Source organism: Oncorhynchus mykiss, chromosome 24 (assembly GCF_057628025.1).
Source record: "Oncorhynchus mykiss isolate SJ-2025 chromosome 24, ASM5762802v1, whole genome shotgun sequence".
Taxonomy (NCBI): domain Eukaryota; kingdom Metazoa; phylum Chordata; class Actinopteri; order Salmoniformes; family Salmonidae; genus Oncorhynchus; species Oncorhynchus mykiss.
The window spans coordinates 18,683,772-18,700,591 of NC_143045.1; the positions used below are offsets into that span (position 1 = coordinate 18,683,772).

The window sequence follows — 16,820 nt, forward strand, 5'->3', positions numbered from 1 at the left end:
TTGACACCAATGCTCCTTATAGGACACATCACTGCACTCTAAACTCCTGTAAACTGGTCATCTCTGCATTCCCGTCGCAAGACCACTGGTTGATGCTTATTTATAAAACCCTCTTAGGCCTCGCTCCCCCCTATCTGTGACATCTACTGCAGCCCTCTTCCTCCACATACAACAACCATTCTGTCAGTCACATTCTGTTACAGGTGTAATGAGTATGATGGGAGACAGAGTGCTGGTTTCAAGCGCAGGGCACAGCAGGTGCTTGTTTAATAAAGGACGACAGGAGAAGGCAGGTACCATGATCCAGGGAAGGTCAAACACAGGGAATCCAAAAAGGTAACAGTACAGGCAGGGGAAAGGCTAATAACATAGTCCGGGAGATCAGGCAAGAGGTTGATGACAGGAAATATGATAGGCAAAAGTATAGGCAGAGAATAGGCAAAAACGTTGTTAGTGAGGACAGCCAAAAACTACAACACACGGGAGGACTAATATGTCCATAAACAGCACTCCGACTAGACTGTGGACAAAATCAAACAATATCTCACAATGATGGGGTGCAATGAACTAAACTAAATAGTGTGTGTAAATGACATACAGGTGTGTGAACAGGTGATCAGAATTCAGGTGATTGGGATCTGGATAGTGAGCTGCGTTCAGGGGATCTATGTGTTTGAGAGTGTGAGCTGAAAAGTGAGCTGTGTTCATAGGATCTATGTGTTTGAGAGTGTGAGATGGAAGCAGACATTATAAAAGAACACGCATCCCTGGGTCGCTCCTCTTTTCAGTTCACTGCAGCTAGTGACTGGAACGAGCTGCAAACACTCAAACTGGACAGTTTTATCTCAATCTCGTTATTTAAAGACTCAATCATGGACACTCTTACTGACAGTTGTAGCTGCTTTACGTGATGAATTGTTCTCTCTACCTTCTTGCCCCTTGTGCTGTTGTCTGTGCCCAATAATGTTTGTATCATGTTTTGTGCTGCTACCATGTTGTGCTGCTGCCATGTTGTGTTGTCATGTGTTGCTGCCTAGCTATGTTGTTGTCTTAGGTCTCTCTATATGTGGTGTTGTGTGTTTTGTCCTATATATACTGTTTACCTATTATTTCATATATTTTTTTAATCCCAGCCCCTGTAATAAGAATGTGTTATTTTTATTTAACCTTTATATAACTATGCAAGTCATTTAAGAACAAATTCTTATTTTCAATGACAGCCCAGGAACAGTGGGTTAACTGCATGTTCAGGGGCAGAACGGTTACTAGTCCACCGCTCTAACCACTAGGCTACCCTGCCGTTCTGAACTGACTAGCCTAGTTAAATAAAGGTTAAATACAACAACAATCCTAATGTTGTATTTCTTAGTCATTTAGAAACAACAACAAAAATAACTTTGAAAATGTGGAGTAGGTCGTGTAGATTGACAGGAAAAAATATTTAATTGAATAAATGTTTTTGTATTTGTATTTTAAGGAAGCAAAATGTGAAGATTGTGCAAAGGGTGTGTAGACTTTCACTAGCAACCTTATGTATTATTGTTTCATATTAAGAGTCCCTGGCTAATATGACAAACAGTTATAAAACTTGAATAACAGACTAGTGACTCATCCTATATAGGACTTTTAATAATAACTTTGAATTAGTCTAATTAAAGGTAAACAGCAGTTTGATTTGATACAGAGCAGTGATTTTAAAGCTTATATCTTATAGAGCTAAGTGTAGCAGTTTTTCATACACAGTATATCTTTATAGAGTCAAAACTTACATCTGCAATTAAACATATTAGAAAAAAAACGTAAATAATCTTTATTGTCTATAAAGGACAACTAGACATATGTATGCACATTTCACTCTGATTATGATATTCAACTAGAGGGATAATATAAGATCAGTCATTCAAATATCGCATATAATTGAAAATGAATAAATCTCAGTTATATTATTGTCTATAACGTAGATGAGGTACATCTGACTAAAACACATCTCTCATACTGTATGAACGCCTCTGTGCTGCTAAAAATAGGACTATCCAAACAATGAAATCATACTCCTTAGCTAGCATAATATAACCTCCCAGGGTGGAGTCATGAGTTTCCATCTATGCTATAGTTACAAATTGTGCAAAAAACATATAGCATGCAAACAACACTAGACAAAACACTGTAAAAACTCTAATAGGCCTAATGGTGGTGTCTTACAAATATCCATATTAGGTATTTGAAGACATCCATGATTGTCCATACTCTATAGCCATTTAAGCAGTGACGCGATAATCTGTCAACACTCAAAAACTGGAATTGTACAGTATGGAGTGCAATGACATAGAGGAAATTCTATTCCGAAACAATAGATAGGCAAAAATAAGCCAAACACCACAGGAATCTACATCCAACCAAGGAGCTGTTCTTTCTGGGCCAGCAGAAATGAAAATCAAATGCATGTGGAAGCAAAAGTCTCTGTCCCGTCTGCTAGCTCTCACTGCAAATTCCATGTGTCTGGGAGTGGTCCGTGGTCCTCAGTTTCTCTTCTGAGTAAATGATGCTTTTTGCTTTGGTACCTTTTAACTGTAGTATTCACGTGCTTGTCTTCATTGACAACAGTTTGACTGTTTCTTCTTTGATGTTGCATACACGTTGTTTGAATTACTGTTAATTTCTGAAACAAACAAATAAACTTGCATGAAAAAAGGCTCTTATGTGTTTCTTATGTTACTCATACAAGGGCCTGTCTGTAACCTAGTCAGGGTTAACATGGTGAGAGAAGTGATGTTATTAATGTTACATACAGTGGCTTGCGAAAGTATTCACCCCCTTGGCATTTTTCCTATTTTGTTGCTTTACAACCTGGAATTACAATTTTTTTTTTTGGGGGGGGGGGGGGGGGGGGTTGTATCATTTGATTTACACAACATTCTTACCACTTTGAAGATACTAAATATTTTTTATTGTGATACAAACAAGAAATAAGACAAAAAAAACAGAAAACTTGAGGTGCATAACTATTCACCTCACCAAAGTCAATACTTTGTAGAGCCACCTTTTGCAGCAATTACAGCTGCAAGTCTCTTGGGTATGTCTCTACAAGCTTGGCACCTCTACCCACTGGGATTTTTGCCCATTCTTCAAGGCAAAACTGCTCCTGCTCCTTCAAGTTGGATGGGTTTCGCTGGTGTACAGCAATCTTTAAGTCATACCACAGATTCTCAATTGGATTGAGGTCTGGGCTTTGACGAGGCCATTCCAAGACATTTAAATGTTTTCCCTTAAACCACTTGAGTGTTGCTTTAGCAGTATGTTTAGGCTCATTGTCCTGCTGAAAGGTGAACCTCCGTCCCAGTCTCAAATCTCTGGATGACTGAAACAGGTTTCCCTCAAGAATTTCCCTGTATTTAGCGCCCTCCATCATTCCTTTAATTCTGAACAGTTTCCCAGTCCCTGCCGAAGAAAAACATCCCCCACAGCATGATGCTGCCACCACCATGCTTCACTGTGGGAATGATGTTCACGGGTGATGAGAGGTGTTGGGTTTGAGCCAGACATAGCGTTTTCCTTGACGGCCAAAAAGCTCAATTTTAGTCTCATCTGACCAGAGTACCTTTCCCCATATGATTTGGGAGTCTCCCACATGCCTTTTGGCGAACATCAAACGTGTTTGCTTATTTTTTTTCTTTAAGCAATGGCTTTTTTTCTGGCCACTCTTTAGTAAAGCCCAGCTCTGTGGAGTGTACGGCTTAAAGTGATCCTATGGACAGATGCTCCAATCTCCGCTGTGGAGCTTTGCAGCTCCTTCAGGGTTATCTTTGGTCTCTTTGTTGCCTCTCTGATTAATGCCCTCCTTGCCGTGAGTTTTGGTCCGTGAGTTTTGGTGGGCGGCTCTCTCTTGGCAGGTTTGTTGTGGTGTCATATTCTTTCCATTTTTAAATAATGGATTTAATGGTGCTCCGTGGGATGTTCAAAGTTTCTGATATTTTTTTATTACCCAACCCTGATCTGTACTTCTCTACAACTTTGTCCCTGACCTGTTTGGAGAGCTCCATGGTCTTCATAGTGCCGCTTTCTTGGTGGTACCCCTTGCTTAGTGGTGTTGCAGACTCTTTGGCCTTTCAGAACAGGTGTATGTATATATACTGAGATCATGTGACACTTAGATTGCACACGGGTGGACTTTATTTAACTAATTATGTGACTTCTGAAGGTAATTGGTTGCACCAGATCTTATTTAGAGGCTTCATAGCAAAGGGTGTGAATACATATGCTAGCACCACTTTTCCGTTTCTTATTTTAAGTATTTTTATTTCACTTCAACAATTTTGACTGTTTTGTGTATGTCCATTACATGAAATCCAAATAAAAATGTATTTAAATTACAGGTTGTAATGCAACAAAATAGGATAAACACCAAGGGGATGAATACTTTTGCAAGGCACTGTAACGCTTGTTTCTATATTTTAACAGTGTATAGCTGTATACTCACTGATAACGTCCCCAATGTGCCTTGATCCACTCTTCTCTAGCTCTGCCAGAACGTTGGCCTCAAATGCCAATGATGCAATACGGAAGAAAAATTCCCTCACATTTTCCCCTACAACAAAAATAGGTGAAAAACATGAAGTCACATTTGTTCCTTAGATGTTTAAACAATTAGTTTATGATAATTGATAATACCGCTTTACAAACAAGTAGGCTGCATCCTATCATATTGCTACCAATCTCAACATTGATTTGATGTATTAGCCCACCCACCGGTCAATGATGACAAGGCCCAATATTCTGCTTTGATTTCCTCAGCCAGTTCGATGGCATCCTGTTCAATCTGAGAGTACTGAGCAGGAGACTGAGGAAATAGCATAGAGAAGAGGAAAATACAAACCCAATAGAAAAAAACATCATGTATAATAATAATATACAGTATTCCATGCATTTTATACAGAATCGTTTTCAATATCTTAGTATCCAGTATATAGTCTGAACTTTGACTTCTGGAAAAATGCATTCCTGTGGTACGGTGTTTAATAAGACATGGATACTTTATGCCGTTGGCCTTTATCCAAAAAAATCCACATTTGACCTTCCCCTAAAGCAACAACATACCACTGGAACAGAGGTGAATACTGGAACAGTGGTTAAGAAGTGGCTAAGTTGGATCCTCATCGTGAAGTATGATCTTGAAATGGAGAGACTAAAACGGATCAATTGGGCCTCTGAAGAATGTATATCAAAAGAGTAAACACATACACTTAGGTCTTTCTTTGTGCCCACCAGGAAAAGCTGGACATTGGTAGGATCATTCTCCTTCAAGGCATCTTCAAGCCACTGCCTGTGGATAAACACAGTGACATTCAAATATGTTAAATAGAGTTTACAGAGCACACGTGCAGCTGAAATGCACATCCATAGTCATGTCAGGTGATTCTAATGTATTTTACCTTGCATGGCCCAAAGATGCCACATCATTTACATCGAACACAATAACGATAGCTGGAAAACAAAATGACCTTCATTAGTAAACTCAATCCTCATCACATCTGTCCCTAAGAACATGGCAACACGTTATAGGTCATAATGAATGATGTGGAAACATAAAAACTGTTCAAAAGAGAAACACCCCTTACTCTGAGCTCCCCTGTAGTATGTGGAAGCAATACACTTGAACCTCTCCTGCCCCGCAGTGTCCCACCTGTAGAGGAGAGAGATATTGGTGAGGGAAGGGACACAGGTTAGCTCTGGGGATTAATACTGTAGAACACACCAGTAGAAAGAGACTCACAACTGTAAGCTGAAAGGCACCCCCAACACTTCAAACCGCTCCATCTCAAAGTCGACGCCAATGGTCGCCTTGTAGTTCTTGTCAAATGCATCCTTGCAAAACCTAATGATAAAAGCGTGAAATATTAGGAAAATTGGCTGACAATCTGTACTTTACAAACAACCTAGAAAAAATACAACCTACGGTATTCAAGTTTGCTGTACGCTGTGCATTCCATCTGGTTATTAATTCACCAAAACTGCCCAGTTGACTCATACTGCAATCAAGTACTACGCATCAGCAGTATCCAAGCTTTGCTTACCTATTAATCAGACATGTTTTTCCCACAGCCAGGTCACCAACCACTATGACCTTAGCAATTTTAAACCTACTGGAGGAGAAGGAGACTTTTACAGAGAGACAATCAAAGATTCCAATGAGACACAACATACCACCCTCATCCCCATAATGCCATAAGGTATATATCTAACCTGTATAGCTTGAACATGAAAAGGTTTTGTGGCCTACCCACCCTACTGTGCCAGTGCGTTGCTCCTGGCAGGCAGTCTTCACTTTGGAGTTGAACTCATCTTTAGTGTGCACAGCAGCCTTCTTACTGTAAAACTAGATTAGAACATAATGAACACAGCTTTATGAGATTGGTGGCTTGGTAACACTTTACTTGACACCCAGTGTCATAGCACATTATGACATGGCCATAACCATGTCATAATGTGTCATAACAGCTGACATAACCTGTCATAACACTGTCATGACCCATATATTTACACCTGTTGTGACATATGTTGCATTATTTTATGGCTGGTTATGACACCTACATAAGAGTGTCAAAACTCACATTTATTCAAATTAGTTTTGCCATGCCAAGACATTTCCTTTCGTTTGAAAGTTTGTTTCTTAAATCCTTAGTTTCGTTGATGTTGTAATGAATTCTTCAGTCATGTTTTTTTCATAATATTTTTAATAACTTGTAGAAAATGCACTTTATGACACTGTCAAGAAGCATTATGACCATCATAATCATATAAGCCAGATAGGCCTATCACGTACTGTACATGCCCTTATGTCAGTTATTAGTCTAAAAGTGGGTGTCGGGTCTTGCTCCTGAAATCACCTCCTGCATTCATCCCACTCATCAGCAACAGAACATTGGGGTAGGTGAATGTCTGACATCAACGTGTGCGCAATTACAATGACAATTTAATATGGTCAATTGCAAAAAAACGTATATAACATAAACATACTGTTGACACATAGGCTATGGTGTAATATAATGTTTGCCTTGTGTGGTAGGTTTTGTGGGTTTTGACACTCTTATGTAGGTGTCATAACCAGCCCTAAAATAACACAATATGTCACAACAGGTCTAAATATTGTCATGATAGTGTTATGACCATATTGTTACAGGTTATGACAAGTTATGTCAGCTCTTATGACATGTTATTACATGGTTATGACCATGTCATAACGTATTATGTCGCTGAGTGTCAAGTAAACTGTTACCGGTGGCTTTGCAAGCTCAGACAAGGTTAACACATTCAAATGATTGTTTTACTGCTAGCATGTAAGATGCTTACCTGAGGAAGCTGGGCAATGATGCGGTCCCTTCGAACAGGAGGCAGCACACTCATGGATGGCACCCGGACAGACATTAGGCCAAGATAACAGTGATCAGAGAGACCTACAGGGTAAAAAACAAATAAGGGGAGAGAGAGATTTAGGTTTTATTAACATGAAAATTATGAGCAAGAGTAGCCTATGCCACGTGGTATGACAAGCCACTACATGTAACTCCTACATTCTGGAGATGATCCACTAATCTCTGTTTTAATCCTATTGTTCTGTGCACAAAGACAAATATTTACTGGAAGCTATTTACAACAATATAGCTAGTTCATATTGAACCGAGAATAGATTGCAAAAAATAGTCTTGCTGCTTTTTTATAATTGTAATCATGCTCTCCAAGAACCAAAACACGGGGACACATTGAAACATGACCCCCCAAGATGGTTAAACCAAACCGAAGTTGTCTACAAAGGCTAAATAAAAAAGCTGCTAACTGCAACAGAGTCCAAGCGGGGATGTCACTGGACTTACATACCTTGTAACGGGACGGGACGGAGTTCTTTCGTCACGGAGCAGAAACCGTTTTTCAGTCAATAAAAACAATGCTTTGACTTTTAGTCTGGTTTCTAGATTTGAGGATTTCACATAAATTAACCCCAATCTTTCCAAAACACTCAACGTATTTGCTTACACCAAATAGACTCGATCTACGGAAGTGAGTGGGGAAAAACGTAGTCTGCAAATGATTTCGTTTTTTAGGCGGACCACTGACTCTGACTCACCTCCAGGTTCGAGTTGGAATTTGGGAAGTATGTTCAGCGCGGGTCGAGTCCCCCTGGCGGCAGATATCTTTGGACACAGTGTAGCACAAACAGGCAATTTTATTTGCAATATTGTTTATTATACAGAATCATGTAGGCTACAAACCAACATTAAAGTCATTGGCACCCTACTCCGATGATAGAACGCTGGGTTTTCTGACCTTTGATAATTACTGTAGACCTACGTTGCTTTGCCACTTTTTCTATATGCTATGCTCATCGACACTTCCTGTCTCGTGGATACAGGGAGGTGACTGTTGTCTTACCAGTAGTAGCCAATGGAAAATTACAATTAGGCAGGATTTTAACTCAAAATCTTGCAAAACACAGTACATTTAGTTTTGAAGCTTCATTTCTGGAGGTGGTCTATTCGTCTTGCATTTGCACCAGCATTCATAAACTATTTAGTTCAGACTTTCTTAAAGTGGGTCGCGACGAGTGAGAGTAAATGTATAATTATTTCATAAATTATTAGAATTGATTTAGCCAAGTGCATCTGCGCTCTCTGTTCGGTGCGCTCTCTGCTTAATCTTAAACAGGAGGTCTTTGCTCAGTTTGGCAGCTGCGCGAGTGTGCTTCGCGGTTTACCGGATCTTTTTTTCTGCTGTATTCTTGAAGATCACTCCGCGACACACACGATGCAGCGCTGTGGGTCAACAGCAGATGATGCGCTGTCTGCCATCGACTTGTCATTCCCACTCGCCATCACTCGCCGATGTCATCAAATGGACTCATGCTAGCTACAAGTTCTGACTTACTGAGCTCAATTGTCATGAAACGCATATACAGCGATTAATTTCTTTCTCTTTCATACAAACGTATAACGAAGAGCGCCTACATTGTGTTTTGTGTGTGGAAGGGCTTAGTAATGAGTCTCTTCACGAACAAATTAATAAAATGACACGTCTTGACCATACATTCACAGCATGATGGTAAACTGGGAGTTATTTCAAAACGGCATAACGTAAATTCACGTAAGCCTTGGTCCGTACAATTGCCCTTATTTTAGCGCCCCAAAAACGTAATACTTCCAGATCAACTGTAATGTCAATACCATTGTAAAGCACAATTTCTCCCCTTTCCAACAGAATCAATTACATGACCTAAACGCTGCCCGTTTCTGCATAATTCAAACAGGCAATGAGCCCGTTGGGTCTTTTTTTAAATGGCGGGTGGGGAAGCGAAACTAATGTGTGATAGTGAGAAAGAGAGATGATGTGTGGGAAAATTGCTTTTTTTCCACTGAGCTGTCCAACTTATCACCTTATCGCCTCTGAAATGTAAATATAACACTATAAAGAGTTTATATAATGTGTCATTACATACCTATTTGAATGTTTGTGTCAAATTTGAAACGGGTTTTTAGGGCGGTGCTAAAGTGATCTTCGAAAGTAAACAGCGGCTTTGAGAATGATGATCGCATGCAATGATGACGAAAAAAATTACTAGCTATCCCCCCCTTACCCCCTTCACTGTCCATTTCTTGTTTTTAAAGGGTGATATAAGTGCTACACCTGGTGGAGAGAGGCTGTAAGACAGAATTAGTTGCCTAATGCGTGCTGTATGTTACGACATGAGACATCAAGATGTAACGAAGGGTCAGTTTTTTCAACTTTTCTCCAATACTATAGAGCCATTACCATTTCGATCAACGCTTGAATGGAAACCTAGTTCACACCCCCGATTTTGACGTCAACACAGTCGCTACAGTCCCATTAGTTTTCTTTGTAGCCTCATTTGAATGTTGCGGTTGCGCACATTTGTACTGAATGGGGTGAGTTTACATTAATGCTTCAGGAAACAGTGCTTCGACAGTGGAAAAGTAAGTTAGCTAGTAAGCTATTGCTGTCATTTTATAACAGGTGGTGAATGATAAGCAGAAATAAGGGAGTACTAACTAACTCTCATAGTAGTAGATGTGAGTTTCTCTTTCAAACAATCCGCTGGCCTTGTACACAGCTAATAGCCAACATTCACCAAAGCAAGCTAGCTACTGATAGTGTAACCCTAGTAACGGTACAGATGAAGATGAAAGATGATAAGGCCAGTACATCTTACTGTATAAATTATTGTTGAAAAGTACTCTAGGTTGGAACTGTTGCTGTTAAAATACAATAATAATTGTTATTCTTAACTGGAATTAACTGATTGAAGCAAAATGCTTTTGAGGCAAACACAGTTCTGGGTTGCTCATCTACAGCAGGAAGCGGTCTCCTGACTGACTGAGAAAGCAGTATATGTATATGTTCTGGGCCAGTTTGTCACCACATATAGTTGAAGTCGGAAGTTTACATACACTTAGGTTGGAGTCATTAAAACTTGTTTTAGTTAAAGCTTGATCGCAAATGGGTCTTCCAAATGGACAATGACCCCAAGCATACATCCAAAGTCGTGGAAAAGTGGCTTAAGGACAACAGAGTCTAGGTATTTGTATGGACCATCTCAAAGTCCTGACCTCAATCCCACAGAAGATGTGTAGGCGGAACTGAAAAAGCATGTGTGAGCAAGGAGGCCTACAAACCTGACTCAGTTACACCAGCTCTGTCAGGAGGAATGGGCCAAACTTCACCGAACTTATTGTGGGAAGCTTGTGGAAGGCGACCCAAAACCTTTGACCCAAATGAAACAATTTAAAGGAAATGCTACCAAATACTAATTGAGTGTATGTAAACTTCTGGGAATGTGATGAAATAAATAAAAGCTGAAATAAATCATTCTCTATCCTATTATTCTGACATTTCACATTCTTAAAATAAAGTGGTGATCCTAACTGACCAAAGACAGGGAATTGTTACTAGGATTAAATGTCAGGAATTGTGAAAAACTGAGTTTAAATGTATTTGGCTAAGATGTAAACATCCGACTTCAACTGTACATATGCGAGTCATGGTTCTCAACTCTAACATACTTTTAAAAAAACAAGTACACAAACAGTTTCAAGGCTGAGCATAACCTCAGTGTTGTACTGTTACTTAGGGTTGCACTATCAAAAACTGAGCCTGTGTGTGTGTTCTGTTTTTCATCTGTGTGATGTGATCAATCCGTTTATTCCAGTACAGATTGAAAATGATTTATTGTATTTTAACAGCAACAGTTCCAACCTAGACCGATATGTAAGAGTGTTTTTAATGGAGGAAAATAAACATTTATAGATATTTATATGGATATTTAATTTCATTGTTGTTCGTTTTTGACTATATTGCATTTGTTTTAGGCATACGGGCAATGAAATGTACCAATATTTATGTATAGTTGCATATTTTCTTAAACTTGGGTCCCAGGAAAACACTGAATTTCTCACTTGGGTCCCAGGCTGAAGTTTAAGAACCCCTGCTTTAGTTCATACAAAACAGCTCTAGAGGGCAGCATAGATCCATGAAGTATTTTATCTTTATGAATGGGACTATAATTCAAAACAGTTAGGCAAAGTATTCCTTCCTTAACAAATTGTCTTTATTTGTTTAACAGATCATAAAGTTGCATTCAACAAACAAATGGCTTTTACAAAGCTTTAATAAGGTACATAAAATAAACAATTAAAATCAGATATGTAATCTTCGAGTCACTCAATTACTTTATAATTTATTTTTTCTTAAGCTACATTAGACTTTTTACAGTAAGTAACCGTAAGGCATGTTCTGTAAATGTTCACGGCATACCATTACATTTCAACATCTGTTTGGTTGTATTCTGCAATGTTTTTATTTTTTTTACTATTTGGAAAAAGCCCATATAGCTCTTCAAATAAAAAAATAAAAAGGTATTTATTTAACCTTTATTTAACTAGGCGAGTCAGTTAAGAACAAATTCTTATTTACATAGACGGCCTACCCTGGCCAAACCCTAACCCGGACGAAGCTGGGCCAAATGTGCGCCACCCTATGGGACCCCCAATCACGTCCGGTTGTGATACAGCCTGGAATCGAACCAGGGTCTGTAGTGACACCTCTAGCACTGAGATGCAGTTCCTTAGACCGCTGTGCCACTCATGAGCCCCCCCCCCCCCAAAAAAACAGGCACTGACCATTTATTGTACACAGTTGTTCTACATATATTTCTGTCCACATCATTCAGTCCAGCCAGCCCAGAGTCACATCTATACAGTGTTTGGGAGTAGTGAACTAACTATACTGAATAAAAGTATAAATGCAAGATGTAACAATTTCAAAGATTTTACTGAGTTACAGTTCATATAAAGAAGTCAGTCAAAATAAATAAATAAATTACAGATACCTTTAAAATTAAAAAGGCACTCGCACATTTGAGTTATCTTTGTTGCAGGTGCATGATAACAATTGAATAACATGAGAGAAAAAAGAAGAAACCTGCACACTGCTCTTGCTTGTACCACTGCTCTTTATTAAGCCTTACGTATCAGCTTCATCAGAGCTTTTGTGAGTGTTTTTAATTTGCACTCTTATGTAGACATTGCTCCACCCACATCCGTTCAATGCATACCTTTAAAAAAGGCACGTCAATGGTACTCTGGATCTCGTCACAGTATTTCTGTGCATTCAAATTGCAATTGATAAAATGTAATTGTGTTCGTTGTCTGTAGCTTATGCCTGCCCATACCTTAACCCCACCGGCACCTTGGGGCACTCTGTTCACCACATTGACATTAGCAAACCGCTTGCCCACATGGACATACTGCCAAATTCTCAAACAAAGTTGGAGGTGGCTTATGGTAGAGAAATGCACATTATATTCTCTGGCAACAGCCCTGGTGGACATTCCTGCAGTCAGCATGCCAATTGCACGCTCCCTGAAAACTTGAGACATCTGTGGCATTGTTTTTTGTGACAAAACTGCACATTTTAGAGTGGCCTTTTATTGTCCCCAGCACAAGGGTAATGATCAAGCTGTTTAATCAGCTTCTTGATAGGCCACACCTGTCAGCTGGATGGATTATCTTAGCAAAGGAGAAATGCTTGTTAACAGGGATGTAAACAAATTTGTGCACAAAATGAGAGAAATAAGCTTTTTGTTTGTATGGAACATTTCTGGGATCTTTTATTTCAGCTCATGAAACATGGGAGCAACGCATGTTGCGTTTACATTTTTGTTTAGTGTACATGTAGTTCAACTTGTAATTTAACTACATTTTGCAGCAACTTGGTGGCAGTCAAATCTATGTAGTGTTTTCAGTAGTTTATAACTTTTTTGCCATGTAGCGGTGCAGCTACAGTTGAAGTCGGAAGTTTACATACTTAGGTTGGAGTCATTAAAACTTGTTTTTCAACCACGCCACAAATGTCTTGTTAATAACAAACTATAGTTTTGGCAAGTCGGTTAAGACATCTCCTTTGTGCATGACAAGTCATTTTTCATCAATTGTTTACAGACAGATTATTTCACTTATAATTCACTGTATCACAATTCCAGTGGGTCAGAAGTTTACATACACTAAGTTGACTGTGCCTTTAAACAGCTTGGAAAATTCCAGAAAATTATGTCATGGCTTTAGAAGCTTCTGATTGGCTAATTGACAATTTGGGTCAATTGGATGTGTACCTGTGGATGTATTTCAAGGTCTACCTTCAAACTCACTGCCTCTTTGCTTGACATCATAGGAAAATCAAAAGAAATCAGCAAAGACCTTAGAAAAAAAAATTGTAGACCTCCATAATTCTTGTTCATCCTTGTGAGCAATTTCCAAACACCTGAAGGTACCACGTTCATCTGTACAAAGAATAGTACGCAAGTATAAACACCATGGGACCACGCAGCCTTCATACCGCTCAGGAAGGAAACGCGTTCTGTCTCCTAGAGATGAACGTACTTTGGTGCGAAAAGTGGAAATCAATGAAAGAACAACAGCAAAGGACCTTGTGAAGATGCTGGAGGAAACCGGTACAAAAGTATCTATATCCACAGTAAAACGAGTCCTATATCGACATAACCTGAAAGGCTGCTCAGCCAGGAAGAAGCCACTGCTCCAAAACCGCCATACAAAAGCCAGACTACGGTTTGCAACTGCACACAGGGACAAAGATCATACTTTTTGGAGAAATGTCCTCTGGTCTGATGAAACAAAAATAGAACTGTTTGGCCATAATGACCATCGTTATGTTTGGAGGAAAAAGGGGGAGGCTTACAAGCCGAAGAACACGGGGTGGCAGCATCATGTTGTGGGGGTGCTTTGCTGCAGGGGGGACTGGTGCACTTCACAAAATAGATGGCATCATGAGAAAGGGAAATTATGTGAATATATAGAAGCAACATCAAGACATCAGTCAGAAAGTTAAAGCTTGGTCGCAAATGGGTCTTCCAAATGGACAATGACACCAAGCATACTTCCAAAGTTGTGGGAAAATGCCTTAAGGACAACAAAGTCAAGGTTTTGGAGTGGCCATCTCAAAGCCCTGACCTCAATCCTATAGACAATTTGTGGGCAGAACTGAAAAAGCGTGTGCGAGCAAGGAGGCCTACAAACCTGACTCAGTTACACCAGCTCTGTCAGGAGTAATTGGTCAATATTCACCCAACTTATTGTGGGAAGCTTGTGGAAAGCTACCCGAAACGTTTGACCCTATTTAAACAATTTAAAGGCAATGCTACCAAATACTAATTGAGTGTATGTAAACTTCTGACCCACTGGGGATGTGATGAAAGAAATAAAAGCTGAAATCAATCATTCTCTCTACTATTATTCTGACATTTCACATTCTTAAAATAAAGTGGTGAATCTAACTGACCTAAGACAGGGAAGTTTTACTACGATTAAATGTCAGAAATGGTGAAAAACCGAGTTTAAATGTATTTGGCTAAGGTGTAAACTTCCGACTTCTACTGGAACTATATACTACTTTTATTTGCAAAAATATAAGATTGCCTACTTCACCAATCATTTACTTTCTTTTTCAGAATCAGACCTGCCTCATTCACACTTGAAACATGGTTGCGTTTAATGTTAAATTACTCTTTGTTACCATATGACCCCAAAGTGATAATCTGTTCTTGCAATTTGTAGAGTCTATGGCATTTCAAATTTACATAACTTCATCTAAACTACTTCATGAAAAATGTACTTAAGGGTAGCTTTAGTCTACCTTAACTTCTTCTAATGTGAAGTAATTGGTGTCTTCTCCAACACTGCATCTATAAACATACTGTAAGGGCTATCTAGGGAAGGTTGTTGAGAAGGAACTGTGGTATAGGCACTACTATAACTTACCAAAACCCATTGCTAACCCATCCTCTGGACCTGTCTGTTTTGGTTTGGTTCACTTTGATAAATAATTCAAAGATAAATATAAGTGATTCTTGTAACCTCAAGAAAATGTAGACCTGGTCGTACATTCAGCTACTTTCAATGGGATACATGCATTTCACTATGTTGGATTTATGGAATGAATGGTCGCTGTTGTAAGAATGCTGGTCACCCACGTATTGGTGTTGACCTGTTGAGACCAAGCAGGGAAGAATGAAAGTTTGTTACAATGTCAAGAATATTGACTGTACTATAGTTATGAATAGTATATATAACTAAATCCTATTAGTGGAAATTTCAATAAAACTATGTTGCTAAGCTACAGCTGACAGAGTTTGTGGGGTGGGATGTACAACACCAAGGTGATGCCTGATATATCTTTGGCAGTTTGTTTCTCTACTGTATATATTCACAAAATTATGTTTAAAATGTATAAGTATTTTTTCTGTTAAAGAGCATTCCACATGAATCACATACAGTTATTTAAAATATAAGAATGTATTAGCCATGATCAGAAGCAAAAGTGGCACAGTATCCTGGAGGTAAGTTAGTAGGATTCTCCCAGCCAGTGTGAATGGACCAGTCTCTAACTCTATGCTGCCCTGTTTGGGTGTCTGTGAGAGATCTTCAGCCACAGTGGGCATAATCATCAGTAGAGAAGCATCACTATAGTGAATGTACCACTGTCCCCATCCTTTCCTGGCTGCCTCTCACTACAACACGAGCTGTTGAGAGACAGAGCTCTGTTATGGTTGTTGTTGTGAAGACACAGCTTGACAATGCAACCAGATGAGACGTCTTGATGAGGAATGATATCAGTAAGCGAACAAAACAAAAGGCAAACACAACCGTCAGTTTACAGCCATCTCGCTCTCGGTGTCAGTCAGTGAGGAACTTTTTGACGTTGTTGTAATGGGTGCCATTTAGCGCCATGCTAGGCCTGCTCCGGGGGAAGAAGTCGGCACGGAGAAGACGATAAAAGTAGATCAGGATCATGGTGTTCATGAGGGTCATGGTAATGAGGAAGTAGCCTCCTTTGTCCATCCAGGAGTAGTTCTGGACGATGTAATACGTGAGGTAGAACTGTGCGCTGAGGCGGAAGACGACATATGTGAAGACGTTGAGGAACTTGTTGATTTGGTACAGAGGGGACGACTGCTGCGATGCTAGCTTCAGCATTAGCCTCAAATGCAAGGTGACACTGTTAACCTCCACAAAGAGAGCCACCACAGCACCGGCCACGTAGAGGTGCGAGTACAGAGAATACAGGAAGCACCAGAGCACCTGAGGAAGGGAAGGACAGAGAGAAAGGGGGTAAAAATATATACCAATGGCACTCTGCCACCTTACAGCAGTAAGGCTATTGGGATACCGTAATCTTTGCAATAGTAAAACTGGGGGGAAAACTATTTATATTGAATTTATTGAATATATTGTATGTTTAATGGA

At 39.5% G+C, this 16,820-nt stretch overlaps 2 protein-coding genes across 9 annotated transcripts in view; both read right to left on the bottom strand.

Annotated features, from left to right (window-relative positions):
• Nucleotides 1-1,608: 1,608 nt before the first annotated feature.
• LOC110503908 (RAB34, member RAS oncogene family a) lies at nt 1,609-8,758 on the bottom strand. 7 transcript variants are annotated; one of them, XM_090218543.1, is made up of 12 exons: nt 8,320-8,758; nt 8,120-8,186; nt 7,348-7,451; nt 6,282-6,373; nt 6,072-6,137; nt 5,771-5,872; nt 5,616-5,680; nt 5,430-5,481; nt 5,239-5,320; nt 4,747-4,837; nt 4,478-4,585; nt 1,609-2,659 (listed from the first exon to the last, which is right to left on the bottom strand). In XM_090218543.1, the coding sequence occupies exons 3-12, from the start codon at nt 7,420-7,422 to the stop codon at nt 2,592-2,594; spliced, it is 801 nt and encodes a 266-aa protein (XP_090074669.1). In that variant the 5' UTR covers nt 7,423-7,451; nt 8,120-8,186; nt 8,320-8,758; the 3' UTR covers nt 1,609-2,591. The 7 variants fall into 7 exon arrangements, with proteins under 7 accessions (XP_090074669.1, XP_036817642.1, XP_090074667.1 ...); XM_036961747.2 differs by having other exon boundaries at nt 8,425-8,747; XM_090218541.1 differs by having other exon boundaries at nt 6,072-6,140; nt 8,320-8,744.
• Nucleotides 8,759-13,139: 4,381 nt separating this feature from the next.
• The window catches only part of LOC110503909 (TLC domain-containing protein 1), a 30,297-nt gene continuing 26,616 nt past the window's right edge, over nt 13,140-16,820 (bottom strand). For both annotated transcript variants that reach the window (XM_090218544.1, XM_021582545.3), the window contains exon 4: nt 13,140-16,655. In XM_090218544.1, coding sequence (XP_090074670.1) covers nt 16,251-16,655 — 405 coding nt within the window. In that variant the 3' untranslated portion in view covers nt 13,140-16,250. The remainder of the gene's footprint in view (nt 16,656-16,820) is intronic.

Coding starts and splice junctions, on each gene's coding strand:
- LOC110503908 (XM_036961746.2), bottom strand. CDS start 8,493: ATGTACTGTGTTTTGCAAGATTTTGAGTTAAAATCCTGCCTAATTGTA. Junction 7,452..8,119: donor ATTCCAACTCGAACCTGGAG/GTGAGTCAGAGT, acceptor TTTACCCTGTAG/GTCTCTCTGATCACTGTTAT. Junction 6,374..7,347: donor TCATTGCCCAGCTTCCTCAG/GTAAGCATCTTA, acceptor GTTCTAATCTAG/TTTTACAGTAAGAAGGCTGC.